This window comes from Erinaceus europaeus, chromosome 7, assembly GCF_950295315.1.
Source record: "Erinaceus europaeus chromosome 7, mEriEur2.1, whole genome shotgun sequence".
NCBI classification, from domain to species: Eukaryota; Metazoa; Chordata; class Mammalia; order Eulipotyphla; family Erinaceidae; genus Erinaceus; species Erinaceus europaeus.
Genome location: NC_080168.1, coordinates 93,903,337 through 93,927,302, shown reverse-complemented (window position 1 = coordinate 93,927,302; position 23,966 = coordinate 93,903,337). Strand labels below are relative to the sequence as shown.

General features: G+C 38.8%; 1 protein-coding gene across 6 annotated transcripts in view; it reads right to left on the bottom strand.

Annotated features, from left to right (window-relative positions):
* PTPRB (protein tyrosine phosphatase receptor type B) overlaps positions 1 to 23,966 on the bottom strand; it is a 121,960-nt gene that overhangs the window by 62,150 nt on the left and 35,844 nt on the right. For 4 of the 6 annotated variants that reach the window (XM_016191292.2, XM_060194941.1, XM_060194942.1 and 1 more), the window contains 6 exons: positions 23,353 to 23,628; positions 20,718 to 20,975; positions 15,709 to 15,972; positions 11,245 to 11,514; positions 7,351 to 7,611; positions 1,241 to 1,507 (listed from right to left, as the gene is read on the bottom strand). In XM_016191292.2, coding sequence (XP_016046778.1) covers positions 1,241 to 1,507; positions 7,351 to 7,611; positions 11,245 to 11,514; positions 15,709 to 15,972; positions 20,718 to 20,975; positions 23,353 to 23,628 — 1,596 coding nt within the window. The remainder of the gene's footprint in view (positions 1 to 1,240; positions 1,508 to 7,350; positions 7,612 to 11,244; positions 11,515 to 15,708; positions 15,973 to 20,717; positions 20,976 to 23,352; positions 23,629 to 23,966) is intronic. The other 2 variants (XM_060194940.1, XM_060194939.1) reach the window with 2 other exon arrangements.

Below are 23,966 nucleotides of genomic sequence, written 5' to 3'. Positions count from 1 at the left end.
GGGTAGACATCAGTGAATTTCTACCAAGCCTATGAAATACCTTTTTAATGACTTAGTTGTTCTTTTGGGAGATTAAATTTTCTCAGAGTTCATTAAACATTCAAAAGTTGTGATTTTAGGGAGTCACTGGAGCATTGGAGAGGTAGCATTGGAGATATAGAAGGAAAAGTCTAAAATTCAACTTATCATAATTATATAAGATTGAGTAGAGGAAGTCACTGAGCTGATTCTGAGTTCACTAATTAACAAAGTGCTCCTTTTAATTTATGTTTTTTTTTTTTTTTTGGAAACTGGAACATGCATTTTATACTGCTGATTTATCTTCTTTCTTTGTGCTATGTAGACACAAGTGAGAGTTCCATAGCACAAAAGAGCACTTGGCATTTAGTCTTTTACTTTGATCTCTGTTCTGTTTGGCTGAGATCCTTAATGCCAAGGAATAGAGATGGGGAAATAGTGTAATGATTCACACAACAGATTTTTCATGTCAGAGGCCCCAGAAGCCCCAGGTTCAATCTCTAGCATCATAAATAAGAGCTGAGCAATGCTCTGGTAAAATAAACAAATGAAGGGGGCCAGGAGGTGGCGCACCCAGTAAAGTGGATACATCACAATATAAAAGAACCTGGGCCCACTTGCAGGGAGAACACTTTGTGAGTGGTCTGCAGGTGTCTTTCTCCCCCCTTCTATATCTCACTTCCCCTCTCAATTTCTCTCTGTCCTGTCAAATAAAAACAGAAAGAAAAAAAAAATCCAGGAATATTGAATACTGTATTCAGTTTATGAAAATATATGTAATTTCATGGTTTTATTAACTCCATCTTTTACTACAGGAGATAGAGATCACTTTCCTATCTCTGTATTGAGACCAGAAATATGAAAGAGTGGAAGATAGTTTGAAAAGATGTCATTACTTGTTGACCTAACCTGTGTGTATTTTAAAAGAAAAAAAAGTGAAGAAAGGGGTAAACTTAGGAATCAAACCGCTACCATGTCAAAACAAAGGTCTGACACATTTATTGGAGATTTTGAATTCATTCTTTCTTACTCTTCTCCACCCCAGCTTCTTTCTAGCTTCCTAAATTTTCATTCTTGGGAGAATACTATTTTGCTAGATGGTATTGAAATTCAGTTTGTAGGAAGGTCAATGTAGGCCTATTTTTAGGATGTTTGAACAATTCAAGAACATATTCCAAGATCCTGTGAACTCAGATCTCTGTGGCACAGACACTCTTCTTACCTGTCCTACTTTCCACCACCACTTGTCGGGAAGAGCTTCCTCCGCTCACTGTTGTGACCACCACAGAGTATAGGCTGCCAGGCTTGAGGGAGTGGAAGCTGTATCTGCTGGTTTCACTGGAGACACTTTCATTTTTGATGACCACATTTTCATGGATCAGTAAAACTTGGTAGAAATCTATGTCTCCCAGAGCTCGGGTCCAGTTAGTAAACAAACTGCTGCTTGTGCCTTGATTGGTTACATGTAAACCAGTCACGTGGGCAGGTACTAAAACATAGCAGACAGAGAAGAAGAACAACAAAAAAATGATAGCTATGCTAAGAAATTGTAGCTGAAATGAGTTGGAAAAAAAAAAAGCCTTGAACAATCTGAATATAGGGGCCGGGTGGCAGTGCGGCCAGTTAAGCACATGTGGACCAGTGTAAGAATCCCAGTTTGAGGCCCTGGCTCCCCACTTGCAGGGCAGGTCACTTTACAAGCGGTGAAGCAGGTCTGCAGGTGTCTATCTTTCTCTCCCCCTCTCTATCTTCCCCTCCTCTCTTCAATTCTCTCTGTCCTATCCAACAACAATGACATCAATAACAATAACAATAATAACCACAACAACCATAAAACAACAAGGGCAACAAAAGGGGGAAAAATAGCCTCCCTGAGCAGTGGATTGATTCATGGTGCAGGCACTGAGCCCCAGAGATAACCCTGGATGTAAAAATAAATAAATAAATAAAAGTGAATATATACAGTAGATGCTAATCTACTATCAACTCTGAGGTCTATTTCATATGATATATGAAGAACTACTCCACTACTCAGATTCTCCCATTCTGAAAAAGCTGCCTATAGAGGAGGTCAATATTATTTCAAAGTAAGGTTTAGATAATGTATACCTATTCAGACTTAAAATTTTAAATAATTAGACTTCTGTTTTACGAAGTGTCATTTGTGTGTCCTTACTCCCCCTGAGAACTTTAAACCACATGACCTGAGCTTATGCATGTTTTGGGAAATATGGGAAATCTATTCATTCTGATGATTAGGATATAGTTCATAAAATTGGTTCTTTCTTTACCAGCACATTCTCTACAATACCATTATTACTACACAGGGAAATGTTATAATAAGACAGGTTATATTATCATATTATAAAAATAATGATGACATCTACTCACTATGTGTCAGCAATGGGCTTCATGCTTTATAGAAATTATTTGACATTCATTCAAAACTCTGTAAAGTTGCTTTTGTTATTTTCTTTTTTAATTTATTAATTATCTTTTTTTAAAGATTTAAAAAAATATTTATTTCCTTTTTGTTGCCCTTGTTCTTTTTATTGTTGTTGTAGTTATTATTGCTGTTTATGTCATTGTTGTTGGACAGGACAGAGAGAAAGGAGAGAGGAGGGGAAGACAGAGAGGGGGAGAGAAAGACAGACACCTGCAGACCTGCTTCACAGCCTGTGAAGCCACTCCCCTACAGGTGGGGAGCTGCGGACTCGAACCAGGATCCTTACGCTGGTCTGGTCCTTGTACTTCATGCCATATGCGTTTAACCCAGTGCGCTACTGCCCAACTCCCAATTTTTTAAATTATCTTTATTTATTTATTTATTGGATAGAGACAGTCAGAAATTTAGAGGGGAGGGAGTAATAGAGAAGGAGAGAGATAGAGTCTCAAAAAGCTTTCCCCTGTAGGTGGGGACTGAGGGCTCAGGCCAGGCCCCTGAGCATTGTAACATGTGCACTCAACCAGGTGTGCCACCATCTGGCCCCAGTTTTGTTAATCTCTTTGTTGATGAGGAAACTGAAGATGTAAGTAACTTGGACAATATCACAGTGCTAAGAAGTAGTCAACCTGGAATCTAAAGCCTGATCTCCTTAACCTGTGAATTTGTGCCCTTTTTCAAAGTAGCGGCTATTGTGATTTTGAACTTATCCATTCACAAGTCTTTTACACAGATCTTGAAGATGACATGGATCCGATATATCTTGTTTGTGTCACATAATATTTCTCAGTTTTCCACATAACAATACAACTCCCACTAGGTCCTCTGTCATCATTTTTGGACCTGTACTCCCGCACCCAACCCAGAGTCTTTTACTTTGGTGCAATACACCAATTCCAGTTCAGGTTCTACTTGTGTTTTATCTTCTGGTCTTGTTTTTCAACTTCTGCCTGAGAGAGAGATCATCCCACATTCATTCTTTTGTTTCTAAATTATTTCCTTAATATGATTTCTTTAAGCTCCATCCAAGATGGGCTGAAAATGGTGAAGTCACCATTTTTAATAGCTGAGTAGTATTCCATTGTGTATATACCACAGCTTGCTCAGCCACTCATCTGTTGTTGGACACCTGGGTTGCTTCCAGGTTTTGGCTATTATGAATTGTGCTGCTAAGAACATAGGTATACACAAATCTTTTCGGATGGGTGTGTTGGGTTCCTGAGGATATATCCCCAGGAGAGGAATTGCAAAGTCATAGGGCAGGTCCATTTCTAGTCTTCTGAGAGTTCTACAGACTGCTCTCCACAGGAGTTAGACTCATTTACATTCCCATCAGCAGGAGGGTTTCTTTGTCCCCACAACCTCTCCAGCATTTGTTGCTGCTACCTTTTCTGATGTATGACATTCTCACAGGAGTGAAGTGGTATCTCTTTGTTGTCTTTATTTGCATTTCTATGACAATAAAAGATTTGAAGCATTTTTTCATGTGTTTCTCGGCCTCTTGGATCTCTTCTGTGGTGAATATTCTGTCCAGGTCTTCTACCTATTTTTGGATGGGGTTATTTGTTTTCGTGTTGTTGAGTTTGGCAAGCTCTTTATATATTTTGGTTATTAGCCTCTTGTCTGATGTATGACATGTACAGATCTCCCATTCTGTGAGGGGTCTCTTAGTTTGGGTAGTGGTTTCTTTTGCTGTGCAGAAGCTTTTTAATTTGATGTAGTCCCATAGGTTTATATGTGCCTTAGTCTTCTTTGTAATTGGATTTGTTTCATTGAAGATGTCTTTAAAATTTATGGGGAAAAGAGTTCTGCCAATATTTTTCTCTAAGTATCTGATAGTTTGTGGTCTAACATCCAAGTCCTTGATCCACTTGGAATTTACTTTTGTATTTGGTGAAATATAGTAGTTCAGTTTCATTCTTCTGCATGTTTCAACCCATTGTTTCCAACACCATTTGTTGAAGAGACTCTGCTTTCCCCATTTAATAACCCGGGCACCTTTGTCAAAGATTAGATGTCCATAGGTGTGGGGGCTTACTTCTGAGCTCTCAATTCTATTACATTGGCCAGTGTGTCTATTCATATTCCAGTACCAAGCAGTTTTGATTACAATGGCATTATAATACAATTTGAGATCTGGGAGTGTGATGCCTCCGGTTCTGTTCTTTCTTCTCAAGATTGTTTTGGCAACTCTAGGTCTTTTCTGGTTCCAGATAAACATTTGCAGCATTTTTCTATATTCCAAGGAAATGTGGTTAGGATCTTGATGGGGACAGCATTAAATTTGTATATGGCTCTGGGTAGTATATTCATTTAAATGATGTTAATTCTTCCAACCTATGAACATGCAATATCTTTCCACTTCTTTGTGTCTTTTTCAATTTCCTTGAGTAGTGACTCATAATTTTCAGTATCCAAGTCTTTCACTTCTTTGGTTAGGTTTATTCCTAGATATTTTACTGTTTTTGTTGCTATAGTAAAATGAATTGATTTCTGGATTTCATCTTCTAACTTAGTGTTTGCATAGAGGAAAGCCACTGACTTTTGAATGTTAATTTTGTAGCCTGACACCTTACTGTATTGCCTGATGATTTCCAAAATCTTCTTGCTGGGTTCTTTAGGTTTTTCTATGTATACTATCATGTCATCTGCAAATAGGGAGAGTTTGACTTCTTCTCTTCCAATCCGCATCCCTTGAATTCCTTGCTCCTGCCTGATTGCTATGGCAAGAACTTCCAACACTGTGTTGAATAGTAATGGTGATAGTGGACAGCTCTGTCTAGTACCTGATCTGAGGGAAATGCTTCCAGTTTTTCACCATTGAGTATGATGTTGGCTGTAGGTTTGTTATATATAGACTCCACTATCTTCCATCTATAGGAATTTTCCATCTATTCCCATTTTTTTGTCGTGTTTTGATCATAAAGGGTAGTTGGATTTTGTTAAAGGTTTTTTTCTGCATCTATTGATATGACCATGTGGTTTTTGGTTTTACTTTTATTGATGTGGAGGATCACATTCATTGTTTTATGTATATTAAACCAACCCTGCATCATTCCTGGGATAAACCCCACTTGGTCATGATGAACAATCTTTTTAATATACTGCTGTATCCAGTTGGCTAGAATTCTGTTCAATATTTTAGCATCTATGTTCATCAGAGATATTGGTCTGTAGTTTTCTTTTTTGGTTGTGTTCCTGTCTGCTTTTGGTATCAAAGTGACTTGGGCTTCATAGAAGCTGAAAGGGAGTATTCCAGTGTCTTCAATCTTCTGGAAGACTTCTAAAAGTAGAAGTATTAGTTCTTCTTTGAAGGTTTCGTAGAATTCATTTGTAAAACCTTCTGGTCCAGGACTTTTATTCTTGGGAAGGTTTTTGATAACTGTTACAATTTTGTTAGTTGTGATGGACCCGTTCATATTATCTAGTTCCTCTTTATTTAATTTTGGATGTTCGAAGGTATCTAGAAAATCATCCATTTCTTCCAGGTTCTCTAGCTTGGTGGCATATAGTTGTTTGGCAAATTTCTTTTTGAGAGTTCACTGACTTTTAGATTAAGGTACAAACATATTCATTAATAAGTACTGCTATACTTGGATTCAATCTTTTATTTTCTTTCATTTTTTAAATATCTTTATTTATTTGATAGAAACAGCTAGAAATTGAGAGGAGTGAAGAGATACAAGAGGGGGAGAGACAGAGAGACACCAGCAACCCTGCTTCATCACTCGTGAAGATTTCCCTGTGCGGGGGGTTGGGGGGGAGAAGCTTGAACCCAAGTACTTGCATATTATAATATGTGTACTCAACTAGGTGCACCACTACCCAGCCCCCATGGATTCAATCTTACCTAGACATTTAATAAGGAAAAAAAATGAACTAAAATGTCTTTCTAAAGAAGAACATAATTGGTGGTCTATCATCACATGGTTTCAAGACTTAGTACAAAGTAACAGTAAAGAAGATTGGAATACTGGCAAAAGTCTATAATGAGTAAAGTACATAATGGTTAAAGTGGGATTGAGAGTCCAGTAACAGACTAACACACATAATCAGACATAAAAAGGGGGTAAGGAGAGGGAGGGAGGGAGGGAGGGAGAGAGAGAGGGAGAGAGAGACTGTTACCAAATTTATTTCAATGAGGTGGAGGCTGGGTTCAAACTTGAGTCATACACATGGCAAGGTAGGACACTTTCCAAGTGAGGAATATGAGTTGTAGAGAAGGGGAGCAGCTTCGAAGAACCGTTATGGTACCTGGTTTCCCTTAAACAGAGCTCTAGTCTGGGGGCTAGACCTTCTTCTCTTCCTAGATTGATTCCTGAAAGTATGAACTCTGATGTGAGGTCAAAGTCAGTTTCGTGCCTGCAGGGAAGTCTCTCATTGCACGTAGTACTATGTGTGCTTAACTGGATACACTGACTTCTGGCCCCCATTTTAAATTCCTTTATGAACTCTCTAGACCCCAACATGTCTTGCTTACTAGATAGAATAGCAGCAGCAGTTCTTCTTCTGTGCAGGATCACTGTTCCTCTCTCATTTACGACATTTTCATCAGTACAAAACATGCAGTTTCTGACTTATTTAAAAAAATCATTCTTCTTTCAAGCACACTTTGTCTTTAATATACTGCCCTGTCTCTGTTCCCCTTTGCAGTAAAGTACTCTGGAAGGTTTGCCCTCTGTGATATTTCAATTTTAGAAAAGAATCCCAGACAAAGTAAAAAGATGGTATTAACAGAAACAAAAGACTTGTATTCATAAACTACAGCACAAATGATAGTAAGGATCCATAGAACACGGGATGATATATATGAGCATTTGTAATTTTAACATCAAATAAGTCAGCAAATGGGAAGATTTTAGAAGTCTAAAATTGGACAGGAATATTACCTGTTCTCCCTTTGACCGAAGATGAATTGTTTAAGTCTCCACTAATACTAGTGACAGTAGCTATGTATTTCCGTCCAGGCACCAGGTCAGTAAAAGTGAATTCTTTGGCATCTTTGGGGAGTGACTTGTGAATGAGTAAGAGGTCTCTGTCGACTAGTGAGATGATGTATTTCTCCCACTCTGTTACTGGAATCTGCCACATGACACTCAATGAAGTTTCATTGGCATGCTTGACACGAAGCTGGAGGACAGCCAGAGGGACTGAAGGAAAATGCAGTGAAGACTTAGGTCATTGATTATCTCAGTTACAGTTGAGTTCTGTTCAGAGAGTAATTCTTGCCAATTCATAGGAGTGGCGTCTTTTTTGAATGCTGATAACTAATCACAGAAAACCTTAGTGTACATAATATAGCCAGAAATAAGGATTCAAAGACTACTACTGGAAAAATACTCCACTGGGCCATTCAGTTTGGGTTACATGCCACTTTATCTATCATATGCATTCTTTGATACAAAAATATATAATTCAATACATGTCATCCATGAGAACCACATACAAAGGTTTGAGCATTTAGATGAAGTTAGGAATATCTGTTTCCCTCAGAGCTTGAAAAGATCAAGCATTTTTTTCTCTGTTTTTCTGAGAAGACAAAAACGTGTCCATAAAAGACAGAGTAGTAGGGGGTCTGGTGGTAGCACAGCGGGTTAAATGTACATGGTGTGAAGCGCAAGCACCAGCTTAAGGATCCTGGTTCCAGCCCCTGGCTCCCCACCTGGAAGGGGGTCACTTTACAAGCGGTGAAGCAGGTCTGCAGGTGTCTATCTTTCTCTCCATCTCTCTGTCTCCCCCTCCTCTCTCCATTTCTCTCTGTCCAAGCCAGCAACAATGATATCAACAACAACAACAATAATAACTACAACAAAGATAAAACAACAACAACAACAACAAGGGCAACAAAAAGGGAAAAATGGCTTCCAGGAGCAGTGGATTTGTGGTGTAGGCACCGAGCCCCAGCAATAACCCTGGAGGCAAAAGAAAAAGAGAGGTACTAGAATAATAGAATAACTAGTGGGTAGTAATGGTATCGTATTAAAGACTACCATTATTCAAAGAATTGAAACTGTTTTCACTTCTTTTTAAAAATATTTAATTTATTTATTAATGAGAGGAATAGGAAGAGAGAGAAAGAATCAGGCATTACTCTGATGCATGGGCTTCAGGCGATCAAACTTAGGACCTTGTGCTTGACAGTCAGTCCAGCATCTTATCCATTGCACCACCTCCCAGACCACACCCATTTTCACTTCTTTAAACACCCATTTCCGACTTCTAGGAGATATTCCTAAAAGCAAAGTATTGGTGCCACAAAATAACAGGGAAGTCAAATTATAGAAGAATCTAGTATAAAATTAATGTTTTGGTTTTTGCATCAAAGATGTTTTTGTAATTTAATTATTGTAACTCCCTAAATCTGTATTTCCCCCTCTTCTGTATACTGTATAAACATGAATTGAAGCTGGGAAGATAGCATGATGATTATGCAAAATATGTTCATGCCTGAGGCTTTGCTGTCCCAAGTTCAATCCCCAGCATTACCATAAGCGTGAGCTGAGGAGTGCTCTAGTCTTTCTCTCTTTATGTCTCATTAAAATAAAGTAAAATAAAATAAATTCAATATATTTTTTAAAGTCTTTAAAGACTTGATTTACCTACATCAAAGTCTACTGGAACTTACCTCCTTCACCTAGTGGTACAGTTTAACAAAAGTCCTTTTTAGGAATTATGGCAACATACTGAGAACTGCTACTGTCCCCTGACAGAATACTCAAATTCACATTATTTGAGGTGGGTGAGCTATATTGGACTGAATATAGGCACTTGTACTGTGAAATGCTAAAATTGACATAGGTAAAGCTTTTATGTCTTTGATTACCATCCAATGAGTATCTCTTCATAGGTAAATTTTCCAGTGAAGAGATTACAGGAAGACAAGTTTCGTACAATAAGGACACTTTTCAGTCATTTCTTTTTGTACATTCTTCTAAGAAAATCACTAAGTTAATGTAGTTATTTGCTTATTATCAGGAAATACTTAAAGGATATTTGAATGTCTCTCTCATTATGAATTACTCTATCTCACAGGGCTTTTCATAGAAATATTGAGCATAGGGAGTTGGGCAGTAGTGCAGCTGGTTAAGCGCACATGGTGTGAAGCACAAGCATTCAGCCTAAGGATCCTGGTTCGAGCACCCAGCTCCCCACCTGCAGGGGAGTCGCTTCACAAGCGGAGAAGCAGGTCTGCAGGTGTCTATCTTTCTCTCCCCTACTTTTTCTTCCCCTCCTCTCTCCATTTCTCTCTGTCCTATCTAACAACGACATCAATAACAACAACAATAAAAAAAACCAAGGTCAACAAAAGGGAAAATAAATAGATATAAAAAGATAAAAAAAAAGAAATATTGAGCATAGGGGCTGGGCAGATAGCATAATGGTTATACAAATGACTCTCATGCCTGAAGATCCCAGGTCCCAGGTTCAATCCCCCACACTACCATAAGCCAGAGCTTAGCAGTGCACTGGTTAAAAAAAGAAAAAAGAAAAAACTTAGAATGATAACTTATTTGAAGTCGAGGAAACAAACTCATAGAAGTTGTGAGTTGGCGAGGATCCCAGTATAGTGTTAACAGTAAGAATACTGAAACCCACGACTCAGTGAGTGCTCTTTTATTTGCCCAAGAATTCAAATTTATCAGATTTTCATTTTAATAACCTTTGCTTGGTTCCTAATTCAATACTGGTCAACAATAGTTCTATAATATTGATCACCAGCAAAAGGTTGTCAACTATCTGCTTTTGTGGGAAGTATTTGCCTTCATTAAGATTATTTCTTGGGACAAGGCGGTGGCACACCTGATTAAGTGCACACATTATAGTGCACAAGGATCTGGGTTCAAGCCCCTGGTCCCCACCTGCAGGGGGAAAGCTTCATGAGTGGTGAAGCAGGTCTGCAGGTGTCTCTCTGTCTCTCTCCCACACTATTTCCCCTTTCCCTCACAATTCCTCTCTGTCTCTATCCAAAAATAAATAAAGATTTAAAAATGGTTTGAGCCCCCTGCTCCCCACCTGCAGGGAAGTCACTTCACAGGCGGTGAAGCAGGTCTGCAGGTGTCTGTCTTTCTCTCCCCCTCGCTGTCTTCCCCATCTCTCTCCATTTCTCTCTGTCCTATCCAACAACGATGACAACAAGAATAACTACAATAATAAAACAAGGGCAACAAAAGGGAATAAATAAATAAAGATAAAAAATAAAAAACAAAGCTTAAAAAAAGATTATTTCTAGGGCTTGTGAAATAGCTCACTTGGGCAGCGTGCTGCTTTGTTATGTGTGTAACTCAGGTTCAAGTCTGAAACTTCAGTGCTGTGGTCTCCTTCACTCTCTGTCTCTAGCTTCACTCTCTGTCTCTAGCTTAAAAATGTGTATATATGCATATATGTATATGTATGTATAATTTCCACCTAGTCTTAAGGCAGTATCAATGTATTTCTTTTATAAAATTATAAATTTACTAGTGGAAGTGAATACACACACACACACACACACACACACACACACACACACACACACACACACATATGGCTTTTTTACTAGAACACTGCTCAGCTCTGGCTTATGGTGATGCAGGGGATTGAACCTGGGACCTTGGAGGAAATGATATTAAATGATTTTATTTGATCAAAATTAAATGTCACCAGCCCTTTTATTTGACCAAAATTAAATGTCACCAATGTTTTTACAGTCTGTGAATCCAGGGAACATTGATAATTTCCTGGGTTATTTAGGATAGAGACCAACCAAGGTTCCACTAAACATTAACATTTTCATATTTGCTTACCTGTTCTACCTTGGCAACGCTTAGAATTTTTCAGATTTCCACTCTCAACAATGACTTCTATTTCATACTTTCTTCCAGGTATGAGCCCCAAGTCATCCATGGCATAATGTGTTTCCTCCTTTTCCACTGTGGTGTTGAGCAGCACCAAAGACTCACTGAACAGCAAGAGGCGATACTGATCCCAGTCTCCAGCAGGGGGCAACCAACTCACTACCAGGGACTTTACCGAGCCATTGGTACTTGCCTCCAAGTTCCCTACTTTCTCTGGAACTAAATAATGAAATGATGTCAAAAAGCAGATACTGAAAACCAAAAGTGAGGATACTAACTTATTACTAAAAGATGTGTTATTCATAATCCGAATTTTCTTTCCCTTCCCGACGTGTAGACTGCAAAATAAATGTTCTGTTACTGGAGACACCCAACATAAAAACAACATATGCCAAAATCACTTTAGTAATATATCAGTAAAGCAATCTTCTGTAACACTGCTAATAGCTTAGTGATATGAATACTATGTTTTATTGATTGCACACCAGTCCTACAAGACACTGGTGTGGCTTATGATGGCGACAGTGATGGATGTGGCATCTTTGGAAGAGAGAGGCATTAGATTTTTGTGGTCATAAGACATTCTTTTTTTTTAATGGGGACAATTAATCTCCTTTCAATATAGCTTTAATCTTATTAATCCTTGTCTCAAAAAGCATTCAGGGTCTCTCTATTAACTCCAAAACAAAACATCAAGTTCTTGGCTTGCCATCTGAGGCCTTCCAAAATCGACCCTAAATCCTTCCAGTCTTAACCCTGACTGCTCTCCATAGTCACACTCCCTCTCTCCCCACTCCCTGGAAGGATGGAAGGCCTGTCTCCAGCTGTGTGCTCCACAGATCTGGAAGTCTCCTGGGATCTTCTGTCTCTGTGCCTTTGCTTATACTGTACAACCCACCTCAAATTCCCTACTATCTTTTCCTCTGCATTTGTCAAGAGTTTCATATTTCTTAAGTTGCAGTTAAAGGCCTCATTGCTCCAACAATTTTTCCCCCTTTTGTTGCCCTTGTTGTTGTCGTTATTATTGTTATCATTGCTATTGTTGTTGTTGGATAAGACAGAGAGAAATGGAGAGAGGAGGGGAAGACAGAGAGGGGGAGAGAAAGATAGACACCTGCAGACCTGCGTCACCTGTGATGCGAGCCCCTGCAGGTGGGGAACCCGGGGCTGGAACTGAGATCCTTATGCAGGTCCTTACGTTTTGTACCATGTGCACTTAACCCGCTGCGTTACCACCCGATCCCAGCTCCAACAAATCTTAATTGATCTTTTGGTAGAAAATCTATGCTTTTTTTTTTTTTTTTTTTTTTTTGACTAGAGCATTGCTTAGCTCTGTCTTATGGTGGTGTGAGGGACTGAAGCTGGGACTTTGGAGCTTCAGCCTATTCTTGTTTTATTTCTGACTGCATGACTCTTATTTGAGATATTTAAACACATAGAGAATGGACTCTGGGCTTAAATTCCAACTCCACCATTTACTAGTTGGATGATTATGGAGAAGTCAGTTGACTTTTCTGACTTACACGATATTGTCAGAAGTTCTTTTGTGGTGTGGGCTCTTCTGTGGTTTTGTGGTGGTAGCTCAATGCAATAAAAATGTATTTAGTCAGTGACTGATACATGGAAATATCAATACAATTACCATTATTGATATGTAATATTTTTATCTTGTATATTTTATTCTATATTTGTGTGATTAAAATATTAATTCCTTAAAAACAAAGGTCTACAAGACTTTTCTGTTTTTGGTATGATACCTGACAGACATTTCAAAATCTCATACCTCAAATATATAAAATCAGTATTTTATATTTTCACCTTTCTCTCTTTCTCTGTTTTGTATGCTTTTGTTTTGCAGTCAGAGTTACTACTGGGGCACAACTCCACTGCTTCTATTGAAATCATCATCATCTTCTTCTTCTTCTTCTTCTTCTTCTTCTTCTTCTTCTTCTTCTTCTTCTTCTTCTTCTTCTTCTTCTTTTTTGCCTCCAGGGTTATTGCTGGTGCTCGGTGCCTGAATCATACATCCACTGCTCCTGGAGGCCACCCCCCCTTTTGTTGCCATCATTGTTGTAGCCTTGTTGTGGTTATTATTTTTGTTGTTGATGTTGTTCATTGTTGGATAGGACAGAGAGAAATGGAGAGAGGAGGGGAAGACAGAGAGGGGAGAGAAAAGTAGACACCTGCAGACCTGCTTCACCGTATGTGAAGTGACTCCCCTGCAGGTGGGGAGCGGGAGGCTCGAACCGATATCCCTATGCCGGTCCTTGCGCTTTGCGCTATGTGCGCTTAACCCACTGCTCTACCACCAGACCCTCCTTCTTCTTTTTAAAACCTAGACAGTGAGAGACAGATAGGGAGAGAGATAAATCTAGAGGAAGGAAGGAGAGATACTACAGCACAGCTCCACTTCTTGTGAAGCTTCCCATTTGCATTGTGCTTCTATATATTGAGCCGGGACTTGAACCTGGGATCTAGAGCATGGTAAAGTGTGTGTTTTATTTGGTTAGCTATCTCTTGATCCTCCCTCATTTTTTAACCTTTAAAAATATAAAAACCATGGGCCCAGGCAGTAGCATACTTAAGTTAAGTACATATATTGTCATGTTCAAAGACCTGGGTGCGAGGCCCTGCTCGCCCACCTGCGGGGGATGCTTCAGGAGCCGTGAAGCAGGTCTGCAGGTCCTCTCTCTCTCCTCCCCTCCCCCTTTCTCTATCTCCCCTCAATTTCTCTCTGTCCTATCACATAATATATACTAGGGGCCAGGAAGTGACGCTTCTGGTTAAGCACACATACTACCACGGGCAAGGACCCAGGTTCGAGCCCCTACTCCTCACCTGTGTGGGGGTGGGGTGGGGGGAAGGTGGCTTCAGAAGCAGTGAAGCAGGTTTTCAGGTATCTCTCTTTCTCTTTCCCTCTCAATCTCCTTTCCCCCTCCTTCTCAATTTCTCTTTGTCCTATCAAACAAATGAACAAACATCCAGAAAAATGGCTCATGTGAGTGGTGGATTTGGCATGCAGGCGCTGAACCCCAGTGATAACCTGCTGGCAATAAAATAAATAAATAAAAATAAAATACTGAAGCATGTGAAAAAAAAACCAGTCTCAGTTGTATAGATCTATATGAAAACAGGGTAAAAGCCATATTTGTCTGGAGGATACGCCCTCCAGATAAACCCAGAAGTCTAAATAGCTTCCAAAGTTCTCTTCACTGTGATTTATGCAGATGATAAATGTTTAGTGACATATGTCAATGAGATAATTTATAGAAAACATGGATAATACTCAGCTATCAAGAATGATAAATTTACCTTCTCTCCCTTATGTTGAATGGAGCTGGAAGGAATCAGGTTAGGTGAGATCAGCCAGAAAGAGAAGGATGAGGATGGTATGATCTCACTCATAGATAGAAGTTGAAAAATAAGAACAACTTCTCTCTCTCTCTCTCTCTCTCTCTCTCTCTCTCGTACTGCTTAGGTCTGGATGACGGTGGTGCAGGGGATTAAACCTGGGGATTTTGGAGTCTCAGGCGTGAAAGTCTCTTTGTACAACGATTGTGCTACCTCCTCCACCTGAGAAATAAGAAGAGACGGGAAAACACAAAGCAGAACTTGGACTGGGTTTGGTATATTGCACCAAAGTAAAGTAAAGGACTCTGTGGTTGGGAGAGGACTTACAGATCTTGGTGCATGATGATGAAGGAGGACCGAGGTAGGTGGTCAGGGTGTTTTACAGAAAACTGAGAAATTTTACACATGTACCAACAACTGTATTTACTGTTTACTGTAAATAATTAATCCCAATAATTTTTTTAAATAAGAAAAGAAAACTTGGATAAATTCAGGTGTAGGTGGTGATATGCCTGGTTGAATACACATGGAACAATGTGTGAAGACCCTGGTTCAAGCCCTTGGTCACCACCTACAGAGGGAAAGCTTTATGAGTAGTGAAGCAGTGTTGCACGTGTTTCTCTGTCTCTCTCCCTATCTATTGACCCCTTCCCTCTTGATTTCTCTCTGTCACTATCTAATAAATAATAAATAAAATAATAAAAAACCATGGCTATTGTTAACTGGTGCTAACATTGAGAGCTGTTAGGAAATGCTTTATTCATTAGTATCGGTGCTAATGCATTTATATACTTAAATGATTTGCTGTAAAATGTCACAGGCCAGAGTTATGTATATCACTCAGTAATTAATTCAGACACATTTGCTTAGATAACTTAGATGAGTGCAATTAACCCTATGCTTTGCTCTATTTATAGGCTCAGAACTACAGACACCAAGTCATGGAGATTATACTTCCTGGGTTAGATACTGAGTTTTCCTTCTAACTTAATTTATTCTAGTTTAAGATGGAGCAGAGAGTGATTTGGGCACCCAAGGAGAATTCTAGAGTTCTAGACTTACTTGTTCTTCCCATTGCTATTCTCTGAGCATACATTTCACCAGAAATACAGCTGATGATAACTTGATAAAGTCGTCCAGGGGTTAAGTCTTTAAAGTGAGTTTCAGTAACCTGAGGTGCTAGTACTCTGGATTCGGTTATAGTTCCTTGGTGAGAGAGTGTAATGTTGTAGGAATCCACATTTCCAGATGGTCTTTGCCATTTGACCTTTAGAGAGGTTGATGTGCCATTATTTGTTACCTTCAGGTTTGAGACTTCCATGGGGACTATACAGGAAAAATAGAAAAATGACTTTAATTTAGTAACAGTCTTATGGTCAACTTTTAACTTACATTCTAACCCTTACAAATCACATTCTTTAGTAAGAAGATAATAGCATGGTCTGGAAGGTGGCACAGTGGCTAAGGCACTGGACTCTCGAGCATGAGGTCCTGAGTTCAATCTCTGGCAGCACATATACCAGAGTGATGTCTGGTTCTTTCTCATTAATAAATAAATAAATAAATAATTTTTTTTAAAAAAGATGATAATAGCCACTTTAAGAGACAAGGATAGTACTGTAAAATGAAAGAAAGACTATCTGGTGATTCGAAAGAGCACACACATGGCAGTCAGAAGTCTGAGTTCTGGCTCAGGCTTGGGCAACCCTGGGGAGATCTATCTCATTGAACCTAGTAATCCTTATTGGCAAATAAAGGTTTGGTCATTGCTTTTCAGTTCTGGAATTCCTTAAGATAAAAGCTCAAAGAACTCTGTTATCTCCTTAATTTTGTCCTCTCTCTATAGATTTAATAATAACAAGTTCATAACAAACAGATTGGTAAATTGCTTGGTCATTAAAACTATGAACTCAAAGAACTAAACAGACAGTTTTGTAACAAAGAGACACACATATGCCCACAGACATATGAAGAAACGCTCCACTTCTTAGAGAAGCGCAAATTAAATCTATGCTGATATATCATCTCGCACCTGAGAGAATGGCTTACATCAACAAACTAGGAAAGGACAAGTGTTGGAGAGGTTTTGGAGAAAAGGGAACTCTGCTAATTGCTGTAGGGAATACAAACCAATACAGCCCCTTTGGAAGACTGTAGAAAGAGTCCTTTTGTTTTTCTTAAATTTCTTTATTGGGGGGGATTAATGGTTTACAGTTGGCAGTAAAATACAATAGTTTGTACATGCATAACATTTCTCAGTCTTCCACATAACAGTACAACCCCCGCTAGGTCTTCCTCTGCCATCATGATCCAGGACCTGAACCTTCCCTCGCCCCCCCCCCCAACCCCAAACTCTTTTACTTAGGTACAGTGCACTAACTCCAGGCCAAGTTCTGCTTTGTGTTTTCCCTTCTGTTTTTATTTCTCAACTTCTATATATGAGAAGAATATGCCATATTCTTCCTTCCCTTTCTGACTTATCTCATTTAACATGATCCTTTAAGCTCCAACAAGATAGGCTGAAAAAGGTGAAATCACCATTTTAATAGCTGAGAAGTATTCCATTGTGTATATAGACCACAACTTGCTCAGCCACTCATCTGTTCTTGGACACATGGGTTGTTTCCAGGTTTTGGCTATTACAAATTGTGATGCTATGAACACAGGTATACACAAATCTTTTTGGATGATTGTGTTGGGTTCCTTAGGATATATCCCCAGGAGAGGAGTTGCAGGGTCATAGGGCAGTTCCACTTCTGTATATAGAGTTCTTAAACAAATAAAAATGGGATTAGCTTATGACCCAGCAGTACCACTCTTTGGCATTTATCCAGTGGACAAGCACTCATTTGGAGGGACATATGCACTTCTATTTCATAGCTGCATTATTCAAAATAGCCAAAGAGTGGAAGCAGCCTAAATGCCATCATCCGATGACTGGCTAAGGAAGTTATGGGATATATATTGCATGGAAACTAGTCTGTAGTAAAAAAATATGATATTGTGTTCTTTGGGAAAAAAATGGATGGAACTGGAGGTGATTATGAAATAAATAAAGAGATAAAAGACAACTCTCAGATGGTTTCACTCATATGTGGAATCTAAAGATCTGATTTACATGAACTTGCCAAAAGTAAAATCCAAACAAAACAGAAGCAAGCAAACTGTAAGACTTGTAAAAACTATGGTGGTTATCTTTTTTATTTAAAAAAAAATTATTGGGGGATTAATGGTTTGCAGTGGACAGTAAAATACAATAGTTTGTACATGCATAACATTTCTCAGTTTTCCACATTTCCGTTCAACCTCCACGAGGTCCTCCTCTGCCATCATGTTCCAGGACCTGAGCTCCCACCCCCAGTCTTTTACTTTGGTGCAACAGACTATGGTGGTTATTATTGGGAGGGTGGTGATACAGAACTTTGGTGGTGGGTATGGTATGGAGCTATACACTGTGACCTTACCTTACCATCTTGTAAAAAACTATTAACAAATTAAAAAAAAAAAACTCTATGCACTGAAAATACTTTTTCTTTTTACTAGAGCACTGCCCAGCTCTGGTGTATAGTGCTTGCTAGTACTAACCCTGGGACTTCAGATCCACAGGCATGAAAGTCATTTGCATGACCACTAGGCTGTCTCCCTAACCCCTGAAAATACTTTTTTATTGTAAATTGTGATAAAGTTTAAATTGTCAAAATGCTACCAGAGGAAAATTATTACAAAAGATAGACTCATTGGTGACTATTTCTTTTTCTTTTCTTTTCTTTTTTCAATATTTTGCTCATGTACTTGCCAGATACTTTGGGCCTAACTAAAACCATTTGCAGCAGAACTTTGGAAATGTGTAGTGAACTATACACACAGTGGGTGTGAAAATATAACCCCTCAGGTCTTAAAATTCTGTCAAGCACTGTTATAATGCTAAAAATAAAATCATTTTTAAATAAAGGATAGGCACAGTGTACTAATTTTGCACTAAAATTATAAATATAATTTGTTTTTGATATGCATAATTATTTTTTTCCTTTTAAAATTAGTTTTATTCATGTTCTAGTGCACAAGGACTCAGGTTTGAGCCCCTGGTCCCCATATGCAGGGGGAAAAGCTTCACAAGAGGTGAAGCAGAGCTTCAGGTATCTCTCTGTCTCTCTTCCTGTCTATATCCCCCTCCCCTCTTGGTTTCTGACTGTCTCTATCCAATAAATAAATAAAGAAAATAAAAATATTTTAAGTTAATTTTATTGAGTTAATGTTGCATTTTAACAATATATTGGTTGCAGGTGTGGGACAGAGAAATAACATAGTAGCTATCCAATAGACTTTCATACTTGAGGGGCCAGAGGTTCCAGGTTCAATCCTGAGCACCAATGCATAATTATTTTTTAATTACTGATGTGTCAACAACCATACTATAAACTATTAACCTCTCCTCTCCATAAATAATTCTTAAACCGTGTCCTACATTTTTGCTGAGAATGACTCTGTATTTTTGAGGTGTCATATAAAAGTTATGTAAATGTACAAGTTTCCCTAAGGGTCACTTCTATCAACTCCTATAAAGTTCCAGCAACTTTTCTCATTAGAGTAATTTCTACGGCACTATATTTATTAGCTTCCTTTAAATTTTTTTTTTTACATTTATTTATTTTTCCTTTTTGTTTCCCTTGTTGTTTTTCATTGTTGTTGTGGTTGTTATTGTTGATGTCGTCTTTGTTAGATAGGACAGAGAGAAATGGAGAGAGGAGGGGAAGACAGAGAGGGGGATAGAAAGAGAGACACCTGCAGGCCTGCTTCACCACCTGTGAAGCGACTCCCCTGTGGGGAGCTGGGGGCTCCAACCGGGATCCTTAAACCAGTCCTTGGGCTTTGTGCCACGTGTAAAATTTGATCACTTACCAGGAGAGGGGATTAATTAACACATTAGACCCATCAGAAGCACTAGAGTCTACCAGCAAGTATACGACGACAAAGAATTTGTGGGCTTGTCAGTGTTATAGACACAAAGTCTACTCTGCAGTTTACAGCGAGCGCATAGGTACTGATTGAATGAACGCTTGCGCATATGAATGACTCATTAAAATTTAACAAAGGACAGGCAAAACAGCTCACTTGGATAGTGCACTGACCTAACCTTGAGTCTGGCCCCCAATGAACTGGTAGACAGTATGGCTTCTTTCCGACTCTGTCTCTTCGTCTCTTTCTGAAAAAGTCAGCGCAGAGCTGAGAAATCCCAGAGACAGTAAAAAAAAAAAAAAAAGCAGGGTTAGGTGGTGGCGCGCTGGGTTAAGCGCACAAAGTGTGAAGCGCAGGGACAGGTGCAAGGATCCCAGTTCAAGCCCTGCGCACCCTCCATCTCCTCACCTGTGGGAGGTGGGGAGGGGGGACAGGGGTTGCTTCACAAGCAGTGAAATAGGTGTCTATCTTTCTCTCCCCTTCTCTATCTTCTCCTCCTCTCGCAATTTCTTTCTGTCCTATCCAACAACAATAAAAACAGCAACAACAATGGCTAAAAAAAAAAAAAGAAAGAAACATGGCCACCGGGAGCAGTGGATTTGTAGTGTAGGCATGGAGCCCCAGTGATCACACACACACACACACACGCACATGCACACGCACACGCACACACGCACACACGCACACACGCACACACGCGCACACACACACACATGCACAGACACACACTACTTGGATCTCATTGTATGTTTTGTTGATAGAGGATTTGGGAAATGACTGTTTTATAGGAATTGGTCTTTGTATAGCTCCTAGAAAGCAATAAAGGCCTGTTTTAGAAAAGAAAGAATTTGTACCTAGACAAGCAAACTAAAGAGAGAAGCTGAGATAATAGCTGCAAAAAACTTTGTTTACTTAAAAATGTTGCTATGATCCAGTCTAAACTTCGGAATAAATGGAAATCCCTCATTTTCTGAATAAAAAAATGGTTTTATTACATATTATGGATCATCTGTAACTTACATGAATTTCAGTTTCTCTTATATTGTCATTATTCAAATAATTTAGTAGTCCTTGCTTAGAAAAATATTTCCTTGATGTGAGCTTTGGAAACTTACCTGTCCTGGCTAGTTTCCACGTGGAGCTTTGTAGTTCTGCAGCCTCAGTCACAACTGTGAGGTTATAGAGGTGGCCAGGCTTTAGTCCATGAAATGTATAGGAATAAGTGTATTTGTCCAGGGCGCCACTATGAACTAAGATCCCTTTGTCCATTAAAATTATCTGGTATCTTTCTACATTCCCAGAGCCATGGGACCAGGAAATCAGTAGAGAATCAGTTTTTGCTGAAATACCAATATCTTTCACAGGAGATGGCACTAGTGAGATAAAATACATTGTTAAGTATCATTCATGATTTCCTTATGGAATATATAGATACAGTTAATTAGAAACCATCTTCATTGCTTTCTGCTTCTTTGTACATTTCACTTGTGTCAGAGCAGTAATGAGAATAGCACTCTTGAAATTTCACTGGGCCCTGGATTAATGTTCTTTTCAAAGTCCACTTCCTAAAGCTCTGTTGTAGTTTACTTCCCTCACTTGATAGGCAATTTTGCAAATGAAGCATGATGTGGCAGAGCAATAAAGGAAAAGAAAAAGACTGTAGGATGTTGAAAAGTGGATGGCCAGAGAGGTGATTCAGCAGGTAAGAGTGAGTGCGAGACTTGCCTGCATGAGACTCTGGGTTCAATTCCTGACAACATATATGCCAGAGGATAGTAGTGATAATGGCCCCCCTCTCAGGAAATAATAAATGTTTAAAAATTAAGAAGCTAGGGGAGTCGGGCTGTATTGCAGCGGGTTAAGCGCAGGTGGCGCAAAGCACAAGGATCGGCATAAGGATCCCGGTTCGAACCCCGGCTCCCCACCTGCAGGGGAGTCGCTTCACAGGTGGTGAAGCAGGTCTGCAGGTGTCTATCTTTCTCTCCTCCTCTCTGTCTTCCCCTCGTCTCTCCATTTCTCTCTGTCCTATCCAACAACGACAACAACAATAATAACTACAACAATAAAACAACAAGGGCAACAAAAGGGAATAAATAAATAAAATAAATATTTAAAAAAAAATTAAGAAGCTTGAAAATAAAAAAAGGGGTAGAATTTTAAATATTAAAAAAAAAGGGAGAGAAGAGCAGATGATAAGAAAGACAGTGCCTACAGAAGAATGGGACAATGAGCAAGAAAGAAGTGACAATTCTTACCCAGTCCCAGGAAGCAAAGACTTGTTGTAAACTTATAAATATCTAAGAAATATTATAACTTAATTTTGTGAGAACAATATACAAAGGAAGTAAAGCTTCATGGCACAAATTAAAAAAAATGAGAATGAAAATCCTATTGTAGTGGTCTGGGAGTAGCTCAGTGGATGAAGTGTTGGACTCTCAAGCACGAGGTCCCAAGTTCAATCTCCGGCAGCACATGTACCAGAGTGATGTCTGGTTCTTTCTCTCTCTCTCTCTCTCTCTCTCTCTCTCTCTCTCTCTTTCTCTCCTCCTATCTTTCTCATGAATAAATAAATAATAAGAATAAAGTAACTTAAAATTAAAAAAAAAAAAGGAAAAAAAGAGAAAATCCTAGTGTATAAGATTTAAGTGATAAGGCCAACATCTAAGTGATAATAAAAACATTTACATTCTAGTCCCAGAGAACTCTGTGACTATTTCAAAATCACATAGCAAGCAAGTAGCACAATCAAACTTCATTATTATTGTTGTCATTGCCAGGGCTGACTTTTTCAGATAAGTAGATGATAGATAGATAGACAGACAGATAGATAGGGGAGCTGGGTGGTGGTACACCTGGTTAAGTGCACATGTTACAATGCACAAGGACCCAGCTTCAAATCCCTGCTCCCCACTTACAGGGGAAAAGCTTTGCAAGTGGTGAAGCAGTGCTGCAGGTGTATCTCTCTGTCTCTCTTCATCACTATCTTCCCCATCCCTCTTAATTTCTCTCTCTATCAAATAAATAAGCTATTAAAAATAAGTGACAGATAGATAGAATAAGCATCAAAGCTTCCTCTCATACAGTGGGGGGGGGGAGATTGGACTTGAATCTGGGCAAAATATGAACACTATACAGGTTCTTTTGATGACATATTAGCATATTTTAAAGATTTATAAGAGGAGACAAAGAACATTAAAGTAATAGTGAACAGAGAACAATTCCAGCTTACATGGTATGGGAAATCAAAACCAGGTCTTACATATGCAACTACTGTGTTCTACTGGTTGAGTCACCTCTATAGTTTTGCACACCTCCTTATTTTTGAGTGTAGTCTTTCATGACACAAATTTAGAAAATCTAATGAATTTCATACTACATTTATTTATTTTTCATCTATCTATCACCTATCACCTATTTTTTTTGTCTAGGTACATTCTTAATTTTATTTCTCAAATTTAATACATCTTCAACTAAACAGAGAATTAGACAAAAGCAAATAACTCTAGAGGAGGAAGGGGTAGATGGAGGTGGAGAAGGAATTGAGGTCCTGGTGAATAATGGCCCAAGTTGGGGGGTAAAGATGTTTTATAGACATCTATCATGGTGTTAACTGTATTGTAAGACATTTTCCTTTCAGTCCCCAATAAAATGATTTGAAAAAAAAACTCAGCAGAACACATAAAACAAGAAACACAGATTATTAAATACCCTGTAACTCAAATAATTTCATAACCTGTAAGCAGGTATTACCTGTGGACCCAGTGGTGTAAATTGTGCGGGAATGTTTATCTCCAGAAATGGCTGTGATGGCAATATTGTATTTGGTACCAGCAGTGAGGTTGAAAAATGTGTATTCATTCATTGACGGGCTTTCTCGAACTTGGACTTTCTGTGTCTTTTGCTCATCATCAAATAATTCCACCTCATACCAGGTGACTTTTCCAGAAGAAGGTATCCACCAAATATGTAAACTAGTTGATGTAGTCTTTTCTTTAGTGACTTCAAACTTAGCAGGAGGCAAAGGATCTACAATATAAATACGAAGAAAGAAAATGTAGTTTAAGACTTGTGTGAATACATGCTCACATCTGGATTACATGTAATCCAGATTCATCTTCCTTAAAAATAGAAGGATTTGTTGCCCATGAAACAAATTGGCATATCACTTCACTTCTAAATTTGCCATTTTATTTAAAGAAGAAATTAGCTTAGTTACTTCTTCTAACAACAACAACAAAAACTCTTTAGGTAGTTTGTAAGCTCTGAGCCTGAAGTTTCAATTAAGTTATATATCTTTTGGCTTACATATTCAGTAAACTTTTCAAACATTAATAAACATTCAGGTGTTCCTGGATTAAAATGGA